Source organism: Engystomops pustulosus, chromosome 11 (genome assembly GCF_040894005.1).
Source record: "Engystomops pustulosus chromosome 11, aEngPut4.maternal, whole genome shotgun sequence".
Taxonomy (NCBI): domain Eukaryota; kingdom Metazoa; phylum Chordata; class Amphibia; order Anura; family Leptodactylidae; genus Engystomops; species Engystomops pustulosus.
The window spans coordinates 58,566,575-58,589,080 of record NC_092421.1 but is presented as its reverse complement, the minus strand read 5'-3'; the positions used below and the strand labels follow the sequence as shown (position 1 = coordinate 58,589,080).

Here is a 22,506-nt window from a genome sequence, read left to right as displayed (position 1 = left end):
TGGATTTGGTCCCATGTCATGTCCCTCGTCTTCATGAAAGTCATAAAATGTATGGGGAACTGCCTTGTATAAGGTAGCACTGAGGCATACTTGCATACTCCTTACCCATAACATTTGAACTCCATTGAAGGTGCCATTGACTTAAAGGGATTTGTGCTGTAGAACTCCTGACTAGACATGAGTGGACCCAGTAAAATTCTAAATTTTAAAATCATGTTCAGGTCCAGGTTTGTGACCAGCCACTAAAACCTGCAATCGGTGCTGGCATCAATTATGGGAGTTAACTGATTAACTGGCCACCAACAGCAATTAAACTATGGCATACACAGGTGTAACCGGACCCTCAGGGGGGGGGGACCCATGGCTGTCACCATTCAATATTTTTTCATTCTTCCTGCACACAGCTGTGGGCTCGTTGACATGAAGGGCAAGAGGGCAAGAATGCCTGCTGACTCCAAATTAGGAAACATCAAATGCAATTTTCTACTTTGGCCTCATGAACCTATAAATTGTGACATCAAACATGCTTTACACATAATACAAATTATTACCCTCTGTTGTCTCAGATTTTATGACAACAGTATGCTTTATGTTTGGACAAATACTGACCTCAGACTTTGAGTAGCTAAGGGCTTTCGGTGACCACATCTCAAAAAAAAAAAAGCTGAAAGATCATCATTTTTCTCACATTCATTGCAGTGACACCTTTCAATGCACAACAAGATCATCATTTTTGAATTTACAAGGGTAAGTCTAAGCAATGGGACAAAATGGAATTTAACCTTTTAAGAGCCAGTTCCCTTCAATTTTATTTCATTTTTATGGTAGAAGTGGAGAATCACAAATCTTTCAATTAAAATCTCTGTAACTGGTTTTGGTAACTGGGCTAGTCAGGAATGGTCACAGAGTTGTTCTGAAGCCTCTGCTTTGTTATTTTAGTTGTGTGCTTGGGGTCCTTGTCTTGTTGGAAGGTGAACCTTCGGTCCAGTCCGAGCTCCAGTCTCTCTGGAAGAAGAGGATATCTCTGTACTGGACTGCATTCATCTTTCCTTCAATTGCAACCAGTCATCCTATCCCTGCAGCTGAAACCCCCAACCATAACATGAATGTTGCCACCTCCATGTTTTACTGCCAGGATTGTATTTGGCAGGTGATGAGCAGAGCCTCTTTTTCTCCACACATGTAGCTTACAATTAACACAAAAAAGTTCTACGGAGAATCTGATTTCCTATAGTCTGGGAGTCTTTCGTGTGTTTTGTTGCAAACTGTATGTGGCTTTCATGTGTCTCACACTGAGGAAAGGCTTCCGATGGCAGACTCTGCCATAAAGCCCCGACTGGTGGAGGCTGCAGTGATAGTTGACTTTGTGAAACTTCCTCCCATCTCGCTACTACATCTCTGGGGTTTTTCTTTACCTCTCTCACCAAGGTTCTTTTCCCCGATTGCTTGGCTGGACGGCCCGGTCAAAGAAGAGTTGTGGTCAACCCAAAGTTCTTCCATTTAAGGATTATGGATGCCACTGTGCCTAATAAAACCTTGTGCTCTGTGGAAGAGCAGGGGTCAACATCATAAACTTTGTCTAGGGTAGAAAAGCCGGTTTGAGATTGCTATTGCTGTTACTCGTAAAGTAGTAATATTACCTTGATGTATATTATGGAAGTGTCTGGAGAGACAGGACATACCACGAAAATTGGTAATTTTTTGTAGCATCTCGGATATGTTCGGATAATCTGGTCTTTAGGGGTCGTACCCATGTATTGGATTTTGCATGTAGTGCAATTAGCCAAGTATATTACATAACGGGTGTTGCAATTAATCATAGATTAGATGTCAAATGTATTGTTTGAGACAGTAGAGGAAAAAGTTTTGGTAGGTAAAATGTACGAACATATATTACATCTGGTTCCTCCACAAGGATATGAACCTTTGACATCTAACCAGGTTTTGCATTGTGTGTTATTATGACTTTGATATACAGAAGGTTAAAAGCGGGTTGTCTGTTCACACTGTGAAAACATGTCTAAATTCTGTCTAAAAACTGAAAAAGTATCACATTTATAAAGGATTTGCCTTAGGTATGGAGGTGTAGGGTGTGGCTTGGAAAAGGATGTGACCTGAGATGCAACAATGTATGTTCCATCTATGGTATTTCAGTCAACATACAGGGAATTGTTATGTTGAGAAACGTTATATGAGTGACAATATGTATGATTCTAATTTGCTTTGTTATTTTGTGACAGATTTTCTAATGGAAAACATTAAGCAAAAGACGTGTAACATTCGGAATGGCACAATCATAGTTTTCCTGTTAACCTTCACAATTATTCTTTATACTACAGTTCGAGTAATCGGTAAGATGATCTTTATTTTTGCATAGAGAAGAGCAGACCGGATGTTCAGACCCCTGACCAGAAGATATGGCCGGTTGTTGGCAGAACAGCCATTCCAGCAAATGGAAGGCCCCCCCATTCATATCCATGGATTGTTGTTGGGGCTGTCAATTTGTTGGACTGGCTGTTCGGGTAGAGGTCTCCCGCTCAATAAATGTACATTTTTGAACTACTGTAAAGCCAATGTAATGAGTGACTTGAGGTCTGGTAGACCAAGTATTATGTGATACTCTTCATGTCTCTCCAGATCCTGTATATTTGTAAAGATTATGTGGTCTGGGGGAGAGGAGTCTTATTAAGTCTGGCGCATTATTAGATTTTGACTTTTATTGCATAAACATAAATATAATTTATGTTTCAGATTATCAAATGCATTTCAGAAATGAGAAAAATGGATGCAAATGGACACTTGACACAGAACTCAAAGAAAATCATACATGGCTTGCTCTACGAGATGAGTTGTGCATTAATAATCCAAATTCAGCAAATGATCAGGAAAATGGTAAATGGAGTTTCAGATTTTTTAGGTGATCAAAATGTAAATTAGTAATAGTATGCATATTTCTCTTTGTTCATAGCAACCAATGAGATACAGTCTCACTTGCATCGTTGTGTCTTAAGGGTTAATGGCTTAATCATGCTTTAGTACAAAAAATAAATGCATTTAATGTCATTTAATAACTAATGTTTTTGTCCATTGAAAAGAAGTAGAGATTTTATTTTATATGAACTGAATGTAGACCATGACATATCCTTAATCTTTCAGTCAATATTGACACAGAATATGGAATATACTCAATTATAAGGCAAGATTTTCAGCTCAATTTTAGTACTGAAAAAGCCCCGCACAAATTATATTCGAGAATTTAAAAAAATGAGTACTCACCTCCAGTGCTCCCCACAGCTTCTCGTCTCCTTGTGGTTTCCCGGCAGTGCAGGCAGTGGCCCGTCTATACGCTATGATGCTGCCATGTTGCTGCCTGATGACATCATAGTGTGTGCATGGGAAAAGTGCATGGACGTGCCTCTGCACACGCTGGGATGCCATGGGGAGAAGAGGAAGTAGAGGCCTCAAAGAGAAGTGGACGTCAAAGGTGAGTACAGAGTTTATTATATTTAAGGGAGTTCTTCCAGACATTTCGTTAATTAGGGGACTTCTGTAGATATTTCACTAATGAGGGGGCTCTGCTGTGTACATTTCATTAATGAGGGGCTGCTGTAAACATTTCATTAATAAGGGGGCTCTGTTGGACATTTCATGATAAATTGTCTCTGCTGTGGATGTTTCATTAATGAGGGGGCTGCTGTGGACAGTTCATTAATGAGGGGGCTCTGCTGGACATTTCATTCTTGGGGGGCTCTGCTGTGGACATTTCATTATTGAGGGGGCTGCTGTAGATGCCTGGGTTTACAAACAGGACAGCTTATACTCTACTATATATGATAAGTAAAATGTATTCATTTTATGATACAAATGTATTTATCATTTATCTCAGTTTGAACAGGTAATAGATCAAAGGCTTTCTGTAGATGTTTTAGGAATATATTTATACTGTCCATTATTGAATAACAACTACCGTATATACTCGAGTATAAGCCGACCCGAGTATAAGCCGAGGCCCCTAATTTTACCACCGAAAACTGGGAAAACCTATTGACTCGAGTATAAGCTGAGGGTGTAGTATACAGCCAGCCCCCATGTAGTATACAGCCACCCAGCCCCCATGTAGTATACAGCCAGCCCCCAGTAGTATACAGCTTGCCCCCAGTAGTATACAGCTTGCCCCCAGTAGTATACAGCCTGCCCCAGTAGTATACAGCCTGCCCCCAGTAGTATACAGCACAGCCCCCAGTAGTATACAGCACAGCCCCCAGCAGTATACAGCCTGCCCCAGTAGTATACAGCACAGCCCCCAGTAGTATACAGCACAGCCCCCAGCAGTATACAGCCCAGCCCCCAGCAGTATACAGCACAGCCCCCAGCAGTATACAGCACAGCCCCCAGTAGTATACAGCACAGCCCCCAGCAGTATACAGCACAGCCCCCAGTAGTATACAGCCCAGCCCCCAGTAGTATACAGCACAGCCCACAGTAGTATACAGCAGCCCCTATACAGATAAAGAAATAAACTTAATACTCACCCTCCGTTGTCCCGATGTTCGTCGCGGCTCCCGATCCCCATCTCGGCTCCCGACGGCTTCTTCACTCTTCCCTGGCCGGGAGATCGCGCTGGCCGTCGCACACTGTGATGCCGCGCTGTCGCCGCTGATGACGTCATCACAGTGTCCGACGGCCAGCGCGATCTCCCGGCCAGTGAAGAGTGAAGAAGCCGCCGGGAGCCGCGACAGGGATCGGGAGCCGCCGGGAGCCGCGAGCAACATCGGGGACACCGGAGGGTGAGTATTAATGTATTTATTTTTATCACTGACTCGTGTATAAGCCGAGGCGAGGTTTTTCAGCACATTTTTTGTACTTCCCTAGATTATTATTTCTTAGAAGTAGTATCCCTGTCATCCAATGGCTATGTGTGGTATTGCACCACATGGAACCCTTATACTTAACAATAACAGAGATGGTGACACAACTGATTGGAAGAGAAAGTTAACTCTTTCAAGACAATGCTCTTTTATGTATCTTCATTTTTAAATTTTTTGAATTCCAAAAGCCATAACTTTTTATTTTTTTATGTACAGAGCATTAGAGGGCTTATTATCTGCAGTAAAAATGCACTTCTTAGTGGCACCATTTAAATCCAAAGGGTTAATCTCAATAAAAGGGTTACGTTTAGAGATGAGCGAACACTAAAATGCTCGGGTACTCGTTATTCGAGACGAACTTTTCCCGATGCTCGAGTGCTCGTCTCGAATAACGAACCCCATTGAAGTCAATGGGAGACTCGAGCATTTTTCAAGGGGACCAAGGCTCTGCACAGGGAAGCTTGGCCAAACACCTGGGAACCTCAGAAAAGGATGGAAACACCACGGAAATGGACAGGAAACAGCAGGGGCAGCATGCATGGATGCCTCTGAGGCTGCATAATCGCACCATTATGCCAAAATTATGGGCAACAGCATGGCCATGACAGAGTGACAGAATGAAGCTAGATAGCATCTAAAACATCCAATAATTGACCCTGACACTATAGGGGACGGCATGCAGAGGCAGCGGCAGCAGGCTAGAGAGTGTCATGGCGACATACCCTAAATGGACTCAGGCTTCAAACCAATGGGTGGCAGAGAGGAACCAAAGGAGGTGAGCAAGAAGCGCTCAAATAATATCGGTACATGATAAAAGTTTGCCAGTATATTTTGTGGATTACACAGCAGGGTGGCGACAAAGTTAACATGGAAGCCATGAAAACAACCCAAAATTCTGCCTGACACAGCTCGTTTGATAAGGGGACCATGTATGGAGGCAGTGAACTAGTAGTAGATTAAAGGTGCTGCAGTTAAAACTATGTTAGTTGGATCTTGGCATGGAGCTGGCGCTCCGCTGCCAGGCGAGCTTTCGCCAATCCAAGCCCCTGTCTATAGGCTACTCCCCAAACAGCACTTCTAAGAACCTTTTGTATAAGATCAAGTGTAGTAGCGTTCTTATAAGTTTAGGATATGGCGGGTGAGGGGAATGTAAACAGATGCGCAAGAAGCGCTGAAATAATATCCCTAAATGGTAAAAGTTTGCAAGTATATTTTGGGGATTACACAGCAGGGTGGCGACAAAGTTAACAACTTTGATGTGGAATGCCCTGTAATAGCTCTTGGGCGGTGTGCCTTTTATCGCCTAGGCTCAGCAGTTTCAGCACCGCCTGCTGTCGCTTAGCGACGGCACTGCTGCTGTGCCTAGAGCTACCGACTGATGGCGCCATGCCCACGGATGGTAATTCGGAGGAGGAGGAGGTGGAGGAGGGGTGGGAGGAGGTATAGTAGGCCTTTGAGACCTGGACCGAGGTAGGCCCCGCAATTCTCTGCGTCGGCAGTATATGACCAGCCCCAGGGTCAGACTCGGTCCCAGCCTGCACCAAGTTAAGTGTAGTAGCGTTCTTATAAGTTTGGGATATGGCGGGTGAGGGGAATGTAAACAGATGCGCAAGAAGCGCATGATGCGCATGGAGCTGGCGTTCCGCTGCCAGGCGAGCTTTCGCCAATCCAAGCCCCTGTCTCTAGGCTACTCCCCAAACAGCACTTCTAAGAACCTTTTGTATAAGATCAAGTGTAGTAGCGTTCTTATAAGTTTAGGATATGCCGGGTGAGGGGAATGTAAACAGATGCGCAAGAAGCGCTGAAATAATATCCCTAAATGGTAAAAGTTTGCCAGTATATTTTGTGGATAACACAGCAGGGTGGCGACAAAGTTAACAACTTTGATGTGGAATCCATGAAAACAACCCAAATTTCTGCCTGACACACCTCGTTTGATAAAGGGACGATGTATGGAGGCAGCTATATGGACGACTTTTGGAGGTAGCAATGGAGACAACGTGTGGAGGCTGCTATGGAGACAATTTAATTTGGATAGTGCCTGTATGTGGCAGTCCCAAACATTTTTCAAACCAGAGGAGCAGGTAGGTGGCCCTCCAGTAAAATGGGATAGATTGAGTGCCTGTATGTGGCAGTCCCAAAAATTGTTCAAACCAGAGGAGCAGGTAGGTGGCCCTGCAGTAAAATGGAATAGATTGAGTGCCTGTATGTGGCAGTCCCAAAAATTGTTCAAACCAGAGGAGCAGGTAGGTGGCCCTGCAGTAAAATGGAATAGATTGAGTGCCTGTATGTGGCAGTCCCAAAAATGTTTCAAACCAGAGGAGCAGGTAGGTGGCCCTCCAGTAAAATGGAATAGATTGAGTGCCTGTATGTGGCAGTCCCAAAAATTGTTCAAACCAGAGGAGCAGGTAGGTGGCCCTGCAGTAAAATGGAATAGATTGAGTGCCTGTATGTGGCAGTCCCAAAAATTTTTTAAAACAGAGGACCGGGTAGGTGGCCCTCCAGAAAAATGGAATAGATTGAGTGCCTGTATGTGGCACTCACAAAAATTGTTTCAAACAGAGGACCGGGTAGGTGGCCCTCCAGAAAAATTAAATGCATGAAGTACTATAGCAAGAGCCAGTGGGCCCTGTCAAAAAATAGCCATTTTCCTCTGCTTTACTGTACAAAGAGGAGGAGAAGGAGGAAAATGAGGAGGAGGAGGAGGAGTGGATCAATTATTCAGGTTGAGCTTCCTTCACCTGGTGGAGATTGGAAATTCTGAGAAATCCAGCCTTTATTCATTTTAATAAGCGTCAGCCTGTCAGCGCTGTCAGTCGACAGGCGTGTACGCTTATCGGTGATGATGCCACCAGCTGCACTGAAAACCCGCTCGGACAAGACGCTAGCGGCAGGGCAGGCAAGAACCTCCAAGGCGTACAGCGCCAGTTCGTGCCACATGTCCAGCTTTGAAACCCAGTAGTTGTAGGGAGCTGTGTGATCATTTAGGACGATGGTATGGTCAGCTACGTACTCCCTCACCATCTTTCTGTAAAGATCAGCCCTACTCTGCCGAGACTGGGGACAGGTGACAGTGTCTTGCTGGGGTGACATAAAGCTGGCAAAAGCCTTGTAAAGCGTACCCTTGCCAGTGCTGGACAAGCTGCCTGCTCGCCTACTCTCCCTCGCTACTTGTCCCGCAGAACTACGCACTCTGCCGCTAGCGCTGTCAGAAGGGAAATACTGTTTCAGCTTGTGCACCAGGGCCTGCTGGTATTCATGCATTCTCACACTCCTTTCCTCTCCAGGGATGAGAGTGGGAAGATTTTGCTTGTACCGTGGGTCCAGGAGAGTGAACACCCAGTAATCGGTGCTGGAATAAATTCTTTGAACGCGAGGGTCACGGGATAGGCAGCCTAGCATGAAATCTGCCATATGCGCCAGAGTACCAACGCGTAAGAATTCACTCCCCTCACTGGCCTGACTGTCCATTTCCTCCTCCTCCAACTCCTCCAACTCCTCTTCTCCTGCCCATACACGCTGAACAGTGAAGGACTCAACAATGGTCCCCTCTTGTGTCTCGCCAACATTCTCCTCCTCTTCCTCCTCATCCTCCTCCACCTCCACCTCCTCCGATATGCGCTGAGAAACAGACCTCAGGGTGCTTTGGCTATCAACAAGGGAATATTCTTCCCCCGTCTCTTGTGACGAGCGCAAAGCTTCCGACTTCATGCTGACCAGAGAGTTTTTCAACAGGCCAAGCAGCGGGATGGTGAGGCTGATGATGGCGGCATCGCCACTGACCATCTGTGTTGACTCCTCAAAGTTACTCAGCACCTGACAGATATCAGACATCCACGTCCACTCCTCATTGTAGACTTGAGGAAGCTGACTGACCTGACTACCAGTTCTGGTGGAAGTTGACATCTGGCAGTCTACAATCGCTCTGCGCTGCTGGTAAACTCTGGATAACATGGTCAGTGTTGAATTCCACCTCGTGGGCACGTCGCACAACAGTCGGTGAGCGGGCAGTTGGAGGCGGCGCTGCGCTGCCCTGAGAGTGGCAGCATCTGGGCTGGACTTCCTGAAATGCGCACAGATGCGGCGCACCTTCGTGAGCAAATCAGACAGATTGGGGTATGTCTTGAGGAAACGCTGCACTATCAGATTTAACACATGGGCCAGGCATGGCACATGTGTCAGTCTGCCGAGTTGCAGAGCCGCCACCAGGTTACGGCCGTTGTCACACACAACCATTCCCGGCTTGAGGTTCAGCGGTGCCAGCCACAGATCAGTCTGCGCCGTGATGCCCTGTAATAGCTCTTGGGCGGTGTGCCTTTTGTCGCCTAGGCTCAGCAGTTTGAGCACCGCCTGCTGTCGCTTAGCGACGGCACTGCTGCTGTGCCTAGAGCTACCGACTGATGGCGCCGTGCCCACGGATGGTAGTTCGGAGGAGGAGGTGGAGGAGGGGTGGGAGGAGGAGGAGGCATAGTAGGCCTGAAACACCTGGACCGAGGTAGGCCCCGCAATCCTCGGCGTCGGCAGTATATGAGCAGCCCCAGGGTCAGACTCGGTCCCAGCCTCCACCAAGTTAACCCAATGTGCCGTCAGCGATATATAGTGGCCCTGCCCGGCAGCACTCGTCCACGTGTCCGTGGTCAGGTGGACCTTGTCAGAAACGGCGTTGGTCAGGGCACAGATGATGTTGTCTGATACGTGCTGGTGCAGGGCTGGGACGGCACATCGGGAAAAGTAGTGGCGGCTGGGGACCGAATACCGAGGGGCGGCCGCCGCCATGAGGTTGCGAAAGGCCTCGGTCTCTACTAGCCTATAGGGCAGCATCTCCAGGCTAAGCAATCTGGAGATGTGCACATTAAGGGCTTGGGCGTGCGGGTGGGTTGCACTATATTTGCGTTTCCGCTCCAGCGTCTGGGGTATGGAGAGCTGAACGCTGGTGGATGCTGTGGAGGATCGTGGAGGCGACGATGGGGTTTTTGTGCCAGGGTCCTGGGCAGGGGGCTGACTAGCAGCTGACACAGGGGAAGGAGCAGTGGTGTGCACGGCCGGAGGTGAACGGGCTTGTTGCCACTGAGTGGGGTGCTTAGCATTCATATGCCTGTGCATACTGGTGGTAGTTAAGCTAGTAGTGGTGGAACCCCTGCTGAGCCTGGTTTGGCAAATGTTGCACACCACAGTCCGTCGGTCATCCGGTGTTTCCTTAAAGAACCTCCACACTTCTGAAGATCTAGCCCTCGCCGCAAGAGCCCTCACCACGGGAGCTTCACTAGTTGACAGTGGCGCTGATGCACCAGCTCTGGCCCTGCCTCTCCGTCTGGCCCCACCACTGCCTCTTCCAACCTGTTCAGGTCGAGGACTCTCCTCCGTCTCAGAAGCACTGTGTTCACCCGGCCTCTCAACCCAGCTTGGGTCTGTCACCTCATCATCCTCCGATCCCTCAGTCTGCTCCCCCCTCGGACTTCCTGCCCTGACAACAACTTCCCCACTGTCTGACAACCGTGTCTCCTCATCGTCGGACACCTCTTTACACACTTCCACTACGTCAAGAAGGTCATCATCACCCACAGACTGTGACTGGTGGAAAACCTGGGCATCGGAAAATTGCTCATCAGCAACCGGACAAGTGGTTTGTGACTGTGGGAAGGGTCCAGAAAACAGTTCCTCAGAGTATGCCGGTTCAAATGGCAAATTTTGCTGGGAGGGGGCAGACTGGGGGGGAGGAGGCTGAGGTGCAGGAGCTGGAGGAGTGCCGATTTCGGTGACATGGGTGGACTGCGTGGAAGACTGACTGGTGGACAAATTGCTCGAAGCATTGTCGGCAATCCACGACATCACCTGTTCGCACTGTTCTGGCCTCAACAGTGCTCTACCACGAGTCCCAGTAACTTCAGACATGAACCTAGGGAGTGTAGCTCTGCGGCGTTCCCCTGCTCCCTCATCAGCAGGTGGTGTCTCACCCCGCCCAGGACCACGGCCTCTGACCCCTGCAGTAGTTGGACGCCCACGTCCCCGCCCTCGTCCTCTACCCCTAGCCCTCGGGTTAAACATTTTTAAAATGAGAGTTATAACTTTTTTTTTTTTTTTACTTCTTTTTGTTTTTTTTGGTGTTTTTTTGTGTTTTTTTTTTTTTTTTGTGTTTTTTGTTTTTTTTTGAGTTTTTAAAACCAAACAATCCTATCCTATTGCTATGGCTATTTTCTAGCCAAGTATCAAAGGAAGCACACTACTATGCCAGATGAGATGACACTGAGTTATTGCCTAATAGAAATCCAACCCCTACTGAATTTTGCCACTTCGGCCTTTGCTCTGGATATATGCGCCACTAAGCGCAGAACACAGCGGTCGCAAGTCTCACTACAAATTGCTCAGAATTGGCAAGTACATGCACTGCAGAAACTACAGCCACCAGCAGATCAACCAGAAATCAAATATATAGAACGCTACTGTAGGCTTCAAGAAGCTGTTTGTATTCTCCTCTGGCTATTTTCTAGCCAAGTATCAAAGGAAGCACACTACTATGCCAGATGAGATGACACTGAGTTATTGCCTAATAGAAATTCAACCCCTACTGAATTTTGCCACTTCGGCCTTTGCTATGGATATGTGCGCCACTAAGCGCAGAACACAGCGGTCGCAAGTCTCACTACAAATTGCTCAGAATTGGCAAGTACATGCACTGCAGAAACTACAGCCACCAGCAGATCAACCAGAAATCAAATATATAGAACGCTACTGTAGGCTTCAAGAAGCTGTTTGTATTCTCCTCTGGCTATTTTCTAGCCAAGTATCAAAGGAAGCACACTACTATGCCAGATGAGATGACACTGAGTTATTGCCTAATAGAAATCCAACCCCTACTGAATTTTGCCACTTCGGCCTTTGCTATGGATATGTGCGCCACTAAGCGCAGAACACAGCGGTCGCAAGTCTCACTACAAATTGCTCAGAATTGGCAAGTACATGCACTGCAGAAACTACAGCCACCAGCAGATCAACCAGAAATCAAATATATAGAACGCTACTGTAGGCTTCAAGAAGCTGTTTGTATTCTCCTCTGGCTATTTTCTAGCCAAGTATCAAAGGAAGCACACTACTATGCCAGATGAGATGACACTGAGTTATTGCCTAATAGAAATCCAACCCCTACTGAATTTTGCCACTTCGGCCTTTGCTATGGATATGTGCGCCACTAAGCGCAGAACACAGCGGTCGCAAGTCTCACTACAAATTGCTCAGAATTGGCAAGTACATGCACTGCAGAAACTACAGCCACCAGCAGATCAACCAGAAATCAAATATATAGAACGCTACTGTAGGCTTCAAGAAGCTGTTTGTATTCTCCTATGGCTATTTTCTAGCCAAGTATCAAAGGAAGCACACTACTATGCCAGATGAGATGACACTGAGTTATTGCCTAATAGAAATCCAACCCCTACTGAATTTTGCCACTTCGGCCTTTGCTATGGATATGTGCGCCACTAAGCGCAGAACACAGCGGTCGCAAGTCTCACTACAAATTGCTCAGAATTGGCAAGTACATGCACTGCAGAAACTACAGCCACCAGCAGATCAACCAGAAATCAAATATATAGAACGCTACTGTAGGCTTCAAGAAGCTGTTTGTATTCTCCTATGGCTATTTTCTAGCCAAGTATCAAAGGAAGCACACTACTATGCCAGATGAGATGACACTGAGTTATTGCCTAATAGAAATCCAACCCCTACTGAATTTTCCCACTTCGGTCTTTGCTATGGATATGTGTGCCACTAAGAGCTAAACACAACGGTAGCAAGTCCCCCTGCTAATTCCTCACAAAATGGTAAAAGATGCAAATTAAAATAAAAAAAGTAGAACGTTATTGTAGCCCTAAGAAGGGCTGTTGGGTTCTTTGAGAATCACTCCTGCCTAACAGTAAGCTAATAGAACACCCTAACGCTTTCCCTGACCAGCAGCAGCTCTCTCCCTAGCGGCATCCAGAGACAGAATGATCCGAGCAGCGCGGCCAGCGGCTAGTCTATCCCAGGGTCACCTGATCTGGCCAGCCAACCACTGCTATCGACGTGTAAGGGTACCACGTCATGCTGGGTGGAGTGCAGAGTCTCCTGGCTTGTGATTGGCTCTGTTTCTGGCCGCCAAAAAGCAAAACGGCGGGAGCTGCCATTTTCTCGAGCGGGCGAAGTATTCGTCCGAGTAACGAGCAGTTTCGAGTACCCTAATGCTCGACCGAGCATCAAGCTCGGACGAGCATGTTCGCTCATCTCTAGTTACGTTCTAAAATTATAACATACTGCCTGAAGAAAAGAACGTTTAAAAAGTCATTTTATTAATTCATTTTTAAAAAGTCAGGGGCCCATAATACCCAGAAAATTCAAAAATCAGGCTTATTGTGTAACCTGACCAAAACGTGTAAGTAATAAAAACTCAAAACGATCCCATATAGCCAGGTTTACACAATACTAGATAGGGTGAATATATAGTAAATATACTATATATATACTGGTTTGGTATATCTGTTGACTTGTAAGTGTGGACTCCAATATGTTGGAAAAACGATTAGAGAATTCTGTGTTAGAATTTGGAAACATGTCAGGGACGTAAAAAATGGCAATGACACTCCCATATCCCGCCATGTATGGGAGGTACATCAAGGAGACCATATGTCCATCAACTTCCAAGGTATCGAGTTGGTTAAACCCCCCTGTAGAGGTGGCGACATTGACAAAATCATCACACAGCGGGAGGCTAGATGGATTTATGTGATGGATACTGAAAAGCCTAATGGTCTGAATGATTCTGTAAACTTTGCCTGTTTCCTATAGCTTATTGTATCCTGCTTGTTTCTATATATGCAAAGTGAAGGACCTCTGCTTTATTTTTATTAGTTTCTACTTGTGCGAATATGTTCATTTATCTGTACCTGTGAAATGGTTCTTTTGTTCTTTACTCGTGAGACTATTTCTAGCTTCTCTGATATAGGCTCTTCTGTATACTTACCCGGTTTTGGTGAACCGCGATCAGATCCCCTAGCAACGTACCGATGATGCGATGCATCCTTACTTCAAACTCTGACCAATAGGCGTCTGTTTCTATTGACTGCGAGAAGCGAGCCTCCAATGCAAGTCATGCGTGGGTTCCTAAGCGGGATTGGAGGCGAGCGCTGTAGCACCGCCCTGGCAGGGAGGGAGTTTATCTCTAAATACCCGGCACTGCATGCGCGGCGTTTACGGCCGCTACAGTGCCGGCATATCAGACACGGCCAGTTTGGCAGACCAATGTTAGAAGCCAACAGCCTGTGTTTGAACTAACTCTTAAGCTTAAAATGTACTCTTAGAGCCTCTGATGATGCATGGGCTAAAATAAAAAGAAATAAGTCCATGTAGAAATGCGTCAGGCAGGGAGGATAGGCGAATTGTGTGACTGATTGACGGTGTGAACGCCGTTCAGTGACAAATGATATATAAGAGTGGCGGGGTGTTAGATGTGCTTCTACGAGTCAATATTTAGTGGCACCATTTAACATTCAAGTGCAGTGAAAATGCTTAAAGGGGTATTCCAGAAATCAGCATAATTCATATGCAAGTGGGCACTCAAAATATAAGCTAATGTGTAATTAGTTGTTATTTAAAATTTTGCTCCCGTTAGCAGAAAATGCTGATGACATAGACTGTAATGGAGAACTAAAATGCTACTGGCCCTTTAATCAGTCCGTTAATTTCCTCCGCGCGGTCCGTTGCAGGACAGAAGATGGCCGCTGGTCACATGTCTACATCACATGTCCTGTACCTGCCTGGGCAGGGTCATGTGATCAGCACTACATTTGGCTGTAGTCGGTTGGTTGCAGTGCATCCAGTATGGCCAGTGTTGTGGTGATGGCAGTTACACATCATTACTATGGTAACAGAGAAAGAAAACCTGTTAGATCATCACCGGGAGCAGAGCATAAGTGGTAGGAGGAGTTACTGAGAACTAAAGGATCATGGAACTTGTAGTTTCCAGTGGCGGCCATCTTAGTGATAACTCCACCTACTTTAGAGAGGCCATACATTTTGTAAATCATAAAATCTAATTATTTAAGCTCCGTTTTGTGACTAATGACATTGAGCATCGTTGTATTCATTTATTTATATCATCATGGGTTTTTGTGTCAGACATTCATATTTCCGGAATACCCCTTTAACAGTTGTAGTTACACTATCTTCTAGCTGCCTTTCACCTTGTAGTCCAGATGACACATCCTCTTAATTCTTTTGGTCAGTACAATCACAGAGATACATAATATATATAGTTTTGTTATGTCTTAATCCCTATAATAGCTTTGTAAGGTGTTTTTTTTTTTTGCAGATGACCTTTCGATCACTATTTTTCAAAATTTTCATGAATGAAAAAAGTTGACATTTGTTTATTAGTAAAAGCATTCTAGGGAAAAGGGAAGATTTTATTTTTATAAAAAAAATGTTTGTAATGATTTTTATGACTACGGTAGTCATACTACTTATGGTGTTTGAAACCAAAGGGGATCTGTTCTGGGCATATGTCACTGCACCTTAACAAAGAAGTACACATGTATGTTTTGTACATGCGCAGCTGTAATGGCGGGAGTGCCATTGGTCCCCTACTCACTGCTCCAGCTACAAATCTTGTGTCCAGATGGGCAATGCCCTTCTGGTCATCTCTGCCTTGGCAGTTGTTTTGCAGTGCTGGAAGCAGTGCTGACCAGTCGACCATTTTTCTCCCAAGCCTTACTCCAGTCTTGGATTTCTTGCCTGTATTAATGGAGTTTCTGAAGTCCATTCCAGAGTTTCCATCAACTCTGCTCTGATCTGGTTTCTACAAGACCTGTAATGGTGGATCCCAAAATTACTTTTATTTTCTGACCTCAAGAAACATCTGTTTAATCAAAAAACAATACATATAACATTCGGTTGACATTTGTGTAACATGTGACCATATGTATTGTGTAAAACAAAATCTAAAAGATTTGCAATGTTTGTATGGACAACTGGAGCCCACACAATGGCCTGACAAGTATGTTTTTCCTGCGCTTTCATGATCCTGTCATCTCCTTGCAGAATGTAGGATTTGTCCTGTTGACTGGAAGCTCTTCCAGGAAAACTGCTACTACATTCCTAGTAATAACCAGCATAAAAGTTGGAATGAGAGCCAAGCCTTTTGTGAAGGGATGAAATCTCATCTTCTGGTAATAGAGAATCAGGAGCAGATGGTATGTATGTTCATAATAAACACAGAGTAAGACAAATGTGACATTGGCGCAATGTTTAATAAAGCCCTGTCATACATAATACTTGGTAGGGGCGTAAATAGAGAGGGTGCAGAACCACTTGGGCACAGGAACCTTAGGGCCCTATATGGCGTATCTTTCCTGGCCCTGTGCAGATTTTACATTATGGCTCTAAGATACTGTTGATACTTGGGCTTAGTTATCATTACTACCACTACCACCAGGATCAAAGATTGTAAACCAAGTACACAGGTGTGTGCTCCCTCTGGCTGTTTCTGCTCTTCTTTAAACTTCCTATAACTTTGTTTTCAAGAAGAACAAAAAGGCTTTACAAATTATGCAAATGAGCCTGAGGGGCTCCAGGCTCCGTTAACATCTATAGAGGCGGGAGCCCCTAAGGCTCATTAGCATAAGTATACAAGCTTTTTTATGTAAAAAACAGGCCATAAAGCTAAAAGAAGAGTGGATCCTGCCAGAGGGGGCACTCACCAGTATGTCAGTGTACTTGGTTTACATCATTGATCCTGATGGTAGATGCCCTTTAAATAAAGATTCCCATGAGACACTAGAGTCAGAGCTATAAAAGCCACAAAAGGCTTTTTTGGGAAATCTGACCCACTGAATGCTATCTGTTTTTGTTCAGATAAAAATAAGTTTTGTTTTCAATATTTGTCCATAATACGATGAGTCAAGTTTTTATTTATTTTGAAACAGTTCAGTGTTCATCAGGGTTTCTATAAACTCACCAAAGGAAAAAAACAAGCTACCTAGATGCCAAAAAAAAGTAACAAACAATAGATAAGTAATTGTTTGGAAAGTAATAGACATGAAGTCCTCTTAAAGGGTCTTTTCCTTGGGGCTCAAATGAAAATGTATTAACCTCTAAGATACATCTGACCAGCACAAATCCAGACTTTAAGGACCGACCACACTGACATACTGGTGAGTGTTCCTTCTAGCAGGATCTGCTCTTCTTTTAACGTCTTATGGCCTTTTTTTTTTTTTTAATCCTTTAAAATGATTAAAAAAATGATAGGTGGTAATGGAGCCTGGAACCCCTCAGGCGTTTTCATAATGTCGAAACCCCTTAACCCCTTAAGGACGCAGGGTTTTTCGGCTCATTTCTCGCTCTCCAACTTCAAAAATCCATAACTTTTTCATTTTTATGTGTACAGACCTGTGTGAGGGCTTATTTTGTGCGTAACAAATTTTACTTTCCCATAATGTTATTTATTTTAACATGCCGTGTACTGCGAAGCTGAAAAAAATTCCAAATGTGGAAAAATTGAAAAAAAAAAACGTCACGTTCTTGTGGGCTCAGTTTTTACGACTTTCACTATTCGCTCCAAATAACACACCTACTTTATTCTTTGGTTCGGTGCGATCGCAGTGATACCAAATTTATACAGGTTTTATTGTGTTTTAATACATTTTCAAAAATTAAACGAATGTGTACAAAAAAGAAAAAAATGTTTTTGCCATCTTCTGACGCTAATAACTTTTTCATACTTTGGCGCACGGAGATGTGTGAGGGGTCATTTTTTGCAAAATGAGGCGAAGTTTTCATTGTTTTCATTTTGAAGTCTGTGAAACATTTTGATCATTTTTTATTTTATTTTTTATGTTATGTAAAAAGGTGTAAAAGTCGCATTTCGGACATTTGGGCGCCATTTCCCGCCTCGGAGGTCACCGCCGCCTGTAACCGTTTTTATATTTTGATAGATCGGGCATTTTGGGACGCAACGATACCTAATATGTTTGTGATTTTTACTGTTTATTATGTTTTATATCCGTTCTAGGGAAAGGGGGGTGATTTGAACTTTTAATATTTTATTATTTTTTTTTATTTTTTAAACTTTTTTTTTATTTTTTTTTTCACTATTTTTTAGACCATCTAGGGTACATTAACCCTAGATGGTCAGATCGCTCTTACCATATACTGCAATACTTCTGTATCGCAGTATATGGCATTTTTGCACACTATACATTACAATGAGCCACAGGCTCATTGTAATGGATATGCAGAAGCCATGTATCCTCGGGTCAAACGAAGACCCGAGGCTACCATGGCAACTGACCGCCCGTGCGCCGTCTTTTAAATGCCGCCGACGACTTTGCCGGCGGCAACGGAGGGGTTATTAGCGGTGGGGGTTTTCTGCAATATGCAAAAACCCCCACCTTTGTATGAAGAGGACTCAGCCCGTGAGCCCTCTTCATACAACCCTTATACCTCTGCGCCGTAGAGCTACGGCGCAGAGCGTTAAGGAGTTAATGACCAAGCCCTTTTTTTGTTTTTGCATTTCCATTTTCACTTTCCCCAGCTTCAAAAATCTATAACTTTTTTATTTTTCCAAGCAAAATCCTGTGGGAGGACGTGTTTGTCTGCGTCACAAATTGCACTTCATAGTGATGGTATTTAATATTCCATACCGTGTTTGTACTGTTTGTATTTACATCAGTTCTAGGGAAAGAGGGGGGGTGATTAGAATTTAAGTTTTTTCTATTTACTTTTTAAAAACTTTTTTAAATTTATTTTTCAGACCCCTCTCTCCAAACAGCGGGAGCCAACATGTGACATACAGATACGTCACAGATTGCTAATGGGTTAAAAACAAGAGCATAAGAAACTAAAAGCATAGCAGCTCCTGCCAGAGGAGGCACACACCAGTATGTCAGTGTGCTTGGTGCACTGCTGGTAGATGTCCTTTAAGATGTTCTCCAGAGAAGTAAAGATGGCATCTTTTTGTATGTATAATTGCTGTACTATTTGTTTTCTAAAAGATTTTTTTAGATAAAATAATTGATAGAGTCTCCAGACATTGGATTGGACTTCATTTTGATAACAACATTAGAAACTGGACTTGGGTGAATTGTGAATCCTGCAAAGAATTTCAGTAAGTATCCATTCACAATGGCCCAGATTTACTATTACATAAAGCTGCATGCGCCTGATATGCAGGAACTGTGTGCACCAGATTTTTTTTATGGTGCACTCAGTTCAAGAGGCATAACCCCATTTCTGTCGGATTTGCCAACATAAGAGTCGGGGCCAGTGCGAATATGCACCATAACTGTGCACAGTACTGTGTTGCAGCTGTGATACTGTCGGAAACGCTTCAGAAATACTTGTGCGACTAATTTGAACATGTTTTTATGTGTAGTCCATGACAGAATTCTGGTGCAGACTGCTTAGTCATTTCTTTAAGGGATTTGTTTAAAGTTAAAATGAACCAACCAAGCAAAGGATAAGAGAATATCTATATGAAATAAATAGACATAAAATTAGTGATAAACTCATGGTTAAAATGACAATGGGTACATTTACTTACCCGTCCCTGGGCGATCCCCATGGTGCGTTTCCCGATGATGATGCACAGCTGCTGCAATTCGCTACTAGCGTGCGCCCGATATCCTGCATCTGTCGCTTCCCCTATCAGGAGTTCACCTTCTTCTTCCCGGTGCATGTAAGCGCTTGGCTTGCGTCACAATTTAAGTGTTAAGTCCTGCGCATAGTCCGAAATCAGTCGGCTCGTCCGACAGCCTGCCCCGACGCATGAAAGCCAGCGCCGATTCACCAAAATTCGATTGCGTGTGCCAAAATCCCCAGTAAAATGCGGTACAATTCGGAACGTATAAATTAACATGAACGTATGCTTGATGGGCTATAGCCGGGTGGGCTCACATCCGGTGCCGTGGAGAGGTGGAGGGGTGACCCCTCCCCTCTACATAGAAATTCATTGCGTATGGGACGTACATATGGGGAAACATAAGACATGTCCAATCTTTTTCTCGTTTACGGAGCGGTACCGTGTGGGCATTGCCGTCTATGGGGAAAGTATGTACAACCGCAAGCTTACTGAAAAGTGTAGATTAAGATGTCTCTATTTGGGAGCGAAGCTATCTTTAATTGGGTTACTTTCCAATTGCACCTATACCACAAAGTCAACACAAGAAATCGATCTTGAATGCCAAACAGAAGACCAAAACCAGTTCACAACACACACATCAAAATAAGATGAAAACAATTACCAGCCAAAAACTTAAACAGGAAGGGTGAATGGAAGGCAATATAAAACTTAACTTTTTATACATAATAGCTATATAACTACAAACCAGGACCACACTGTACAGTATACAAAATGGAGGATCACATCAAAAGTAATACAAATGAAAAAAGGAATGATCTCACCCATATAGAGGAGCAGCAGCTCGGATGGTAGGCTGGTAAACAGGGTGTAGCTGCCACAGGAGGTCCCAGACCAGGAGAAGATGGAAGCACTGCATCTAAGATCTCCCTGTAGCTATTCTTTCCCTGTTCCCCATAAAAAAAACCTCCCATTCTAACAAGGACAGTACCATGAAGTCCCTATAAACTGAGACAACCCTATGACTGCCTACAAAAGTCTTCCCAACGCGTTTCCAAACCCACCAAGGAGGGGGGTCCATGAAAGATAACACACTTTACACGCCTAGGACAGTGGTCCATAAAGAGACACAATGGTGTATACTGCGGCCCTGGTTTGTAAACAATTTTATAACTATAATGTATTAAAAGTTAAGTTTTATATTGCCTTCTGTTCCCCCTTCCTGTCTAATTTATACCACAAAGTCACATAAATAGTTGCTCAACTTTTGGTTAAACAGTTCTCAACATGGATGGGATAGTTTTCACCACATCCCAAATCTTGAAAAGAAAGGTGATTTGGGAAAACACACCTACTCCACATCCTGAACACCACTCTCCTATGTACTCAACTGAAGGCTGACAATTTTTTGGAGGAAGAAGAGGAAACTATGGAGAAAATGTTATTTTTTATAATCTCCTTGCAGCATGGCATGGAGAAATACACTATGATTTTCAACATGCCTTTTATTATTTCTGTCCATTCTTAGAGTTTACTAATTTGTTCTGTAAGCCAATAAGGCGGATAGTGCACCCAGGTCACGTTCTCAGCCCACGGAGCACTGCTACTCCTGCCTAGGGCAACTACTCTCTCTATCAGATAAGCAGGAGATATGTCTTGTGGTAAGCACTGGGCAACACTGGAAGAGGAGGGCAGTGGTCCAGGCAGGAATATCAGGTGCACCAACTCCCTCATTAGCATATGGTTTACATTGGGAATATTGTGAAAATTATAAAAATAAAATTATAAATAAAAATCTCATTTTCTTTCTTTACTGCAAGCTGCTAGCATAGTGTAACACTTGGGGGATGTGGTAAATTCCCTATGAAATAAGCCATCTCCTTGTCCACACATAAACTAAACATATATGCTTGGAGTGCTGCTTTCTGGAAAAAAAAATCTGTGGGACAAATGCAAAGAAACATTTATTTTCGTTGTTTTCAAGGCTTTGATGCTGACACAAATGTTTATATTCTCTTTAAAAGGTTCAGTTTCAAAAAAACTTCTGAAGCAGATCATTGTGTACTGAGATCATCCATTTATTACTCAGAGAAGTGCTGTAGTCCAAACAGTTGGATCTGTCAAAAGAAAGCCATCAGACTTTGAAGATGAATGGAGAAATATATATTGTTAAAAAACGTAAAATCTGCAACGTCTTGTATTCTCTAACTAAACTATGCAATGACCACTATCTTAGTAATGGACCATTAAAAGCCCCCAAAATCTCACCTGTAATGTATCTGTTGTGTCATGTGTGTTTATATAATAGGTTAATACATCGTAAATTTTTTGGTGATGATCTTGACAGTTCTTTCTTATTTAATGAAATCTTTACCAACATCCCCCCCCCCCCCAAAAAAAATCAATCACATTGCCGTGGCTGGCAATGTAAGGAGGATACATTGGTTTTGCCACAGGAGTAACTTTGTACATGAAATACATACCGGAATACAAACATATATAAAAAGTTACTTAAACAATACACATCATACCATTATCTAGTGCCTTGTAGCTTATTGAACAGGGTTACAACAGATGGTAAAAATTAAGACCCAAATCTCTCACTGCTAATTCTTGGTTGATGGTACGGTCCACTCAAGTCACTATGAAAGCTACTTATCTTCTAAATTCAGAGGGTGAAGTAGATTCCCCACGGTTCACATAAATTTTGCCAGTAACGTAACCTCAAAAACAGCATTACATCTGCAACACCCTCGCCGATGCAAGGCAGAAGAGTGGTTGTGAATACATCCCACCATGTAGCTTGCAGCCTGTGTAGGGTCTAGTCAGCCCCACAGCATGTCACTACATCACACTACATAGTCCTTATAGGACACAGGGGAACATTGCCGTGGTTGATCCTGCCTGGTAAGGCAGGAGTTAAGTGTTTTGTGTGATGTAAGATGTGTCATCCAATCACATGTATTACACTCTGTCTTCTGTAAGCTGAGATGTAATTGGAAGAGTAGCCAGCACCTGACCAGTGGGAGTAACAAA

The 22,506-nt window shown here is 44.0% G+C and overlaps 1 protein-coding gene across 1 annotated transcript; it reads left to right on the top strand.

Moving 5' to 3' along the window:
* The first annotated feature begins 698 nt into the window (after positions 1-698).
* On the top strand, positions 699-21,732 carry LOC140106367 (natural killer cells antigen CD94-like). The gene is made up of 6 exons (XM_072130778.1): positions 699-747; positions 2,241-2,351; positions 2,752-2,892; positions 15,936-16,087; positions 18,887-18,999; positions 21,495-21,732. The coding sequence occupies exons 2-6, from the start codon at positions 2,249-2,251 to the stop codon at positions 21,613-21,615; spliced, it is 630 nt and encodes a 209-aa protein (XP_071986879.1). The 5' UTR covers positions 699-747; positions 2,241-2,248; the 3' UTR covers positions 21,616-21,732.
* Positions 21,733-22,506: the final 774 nt, after the last annotated feature.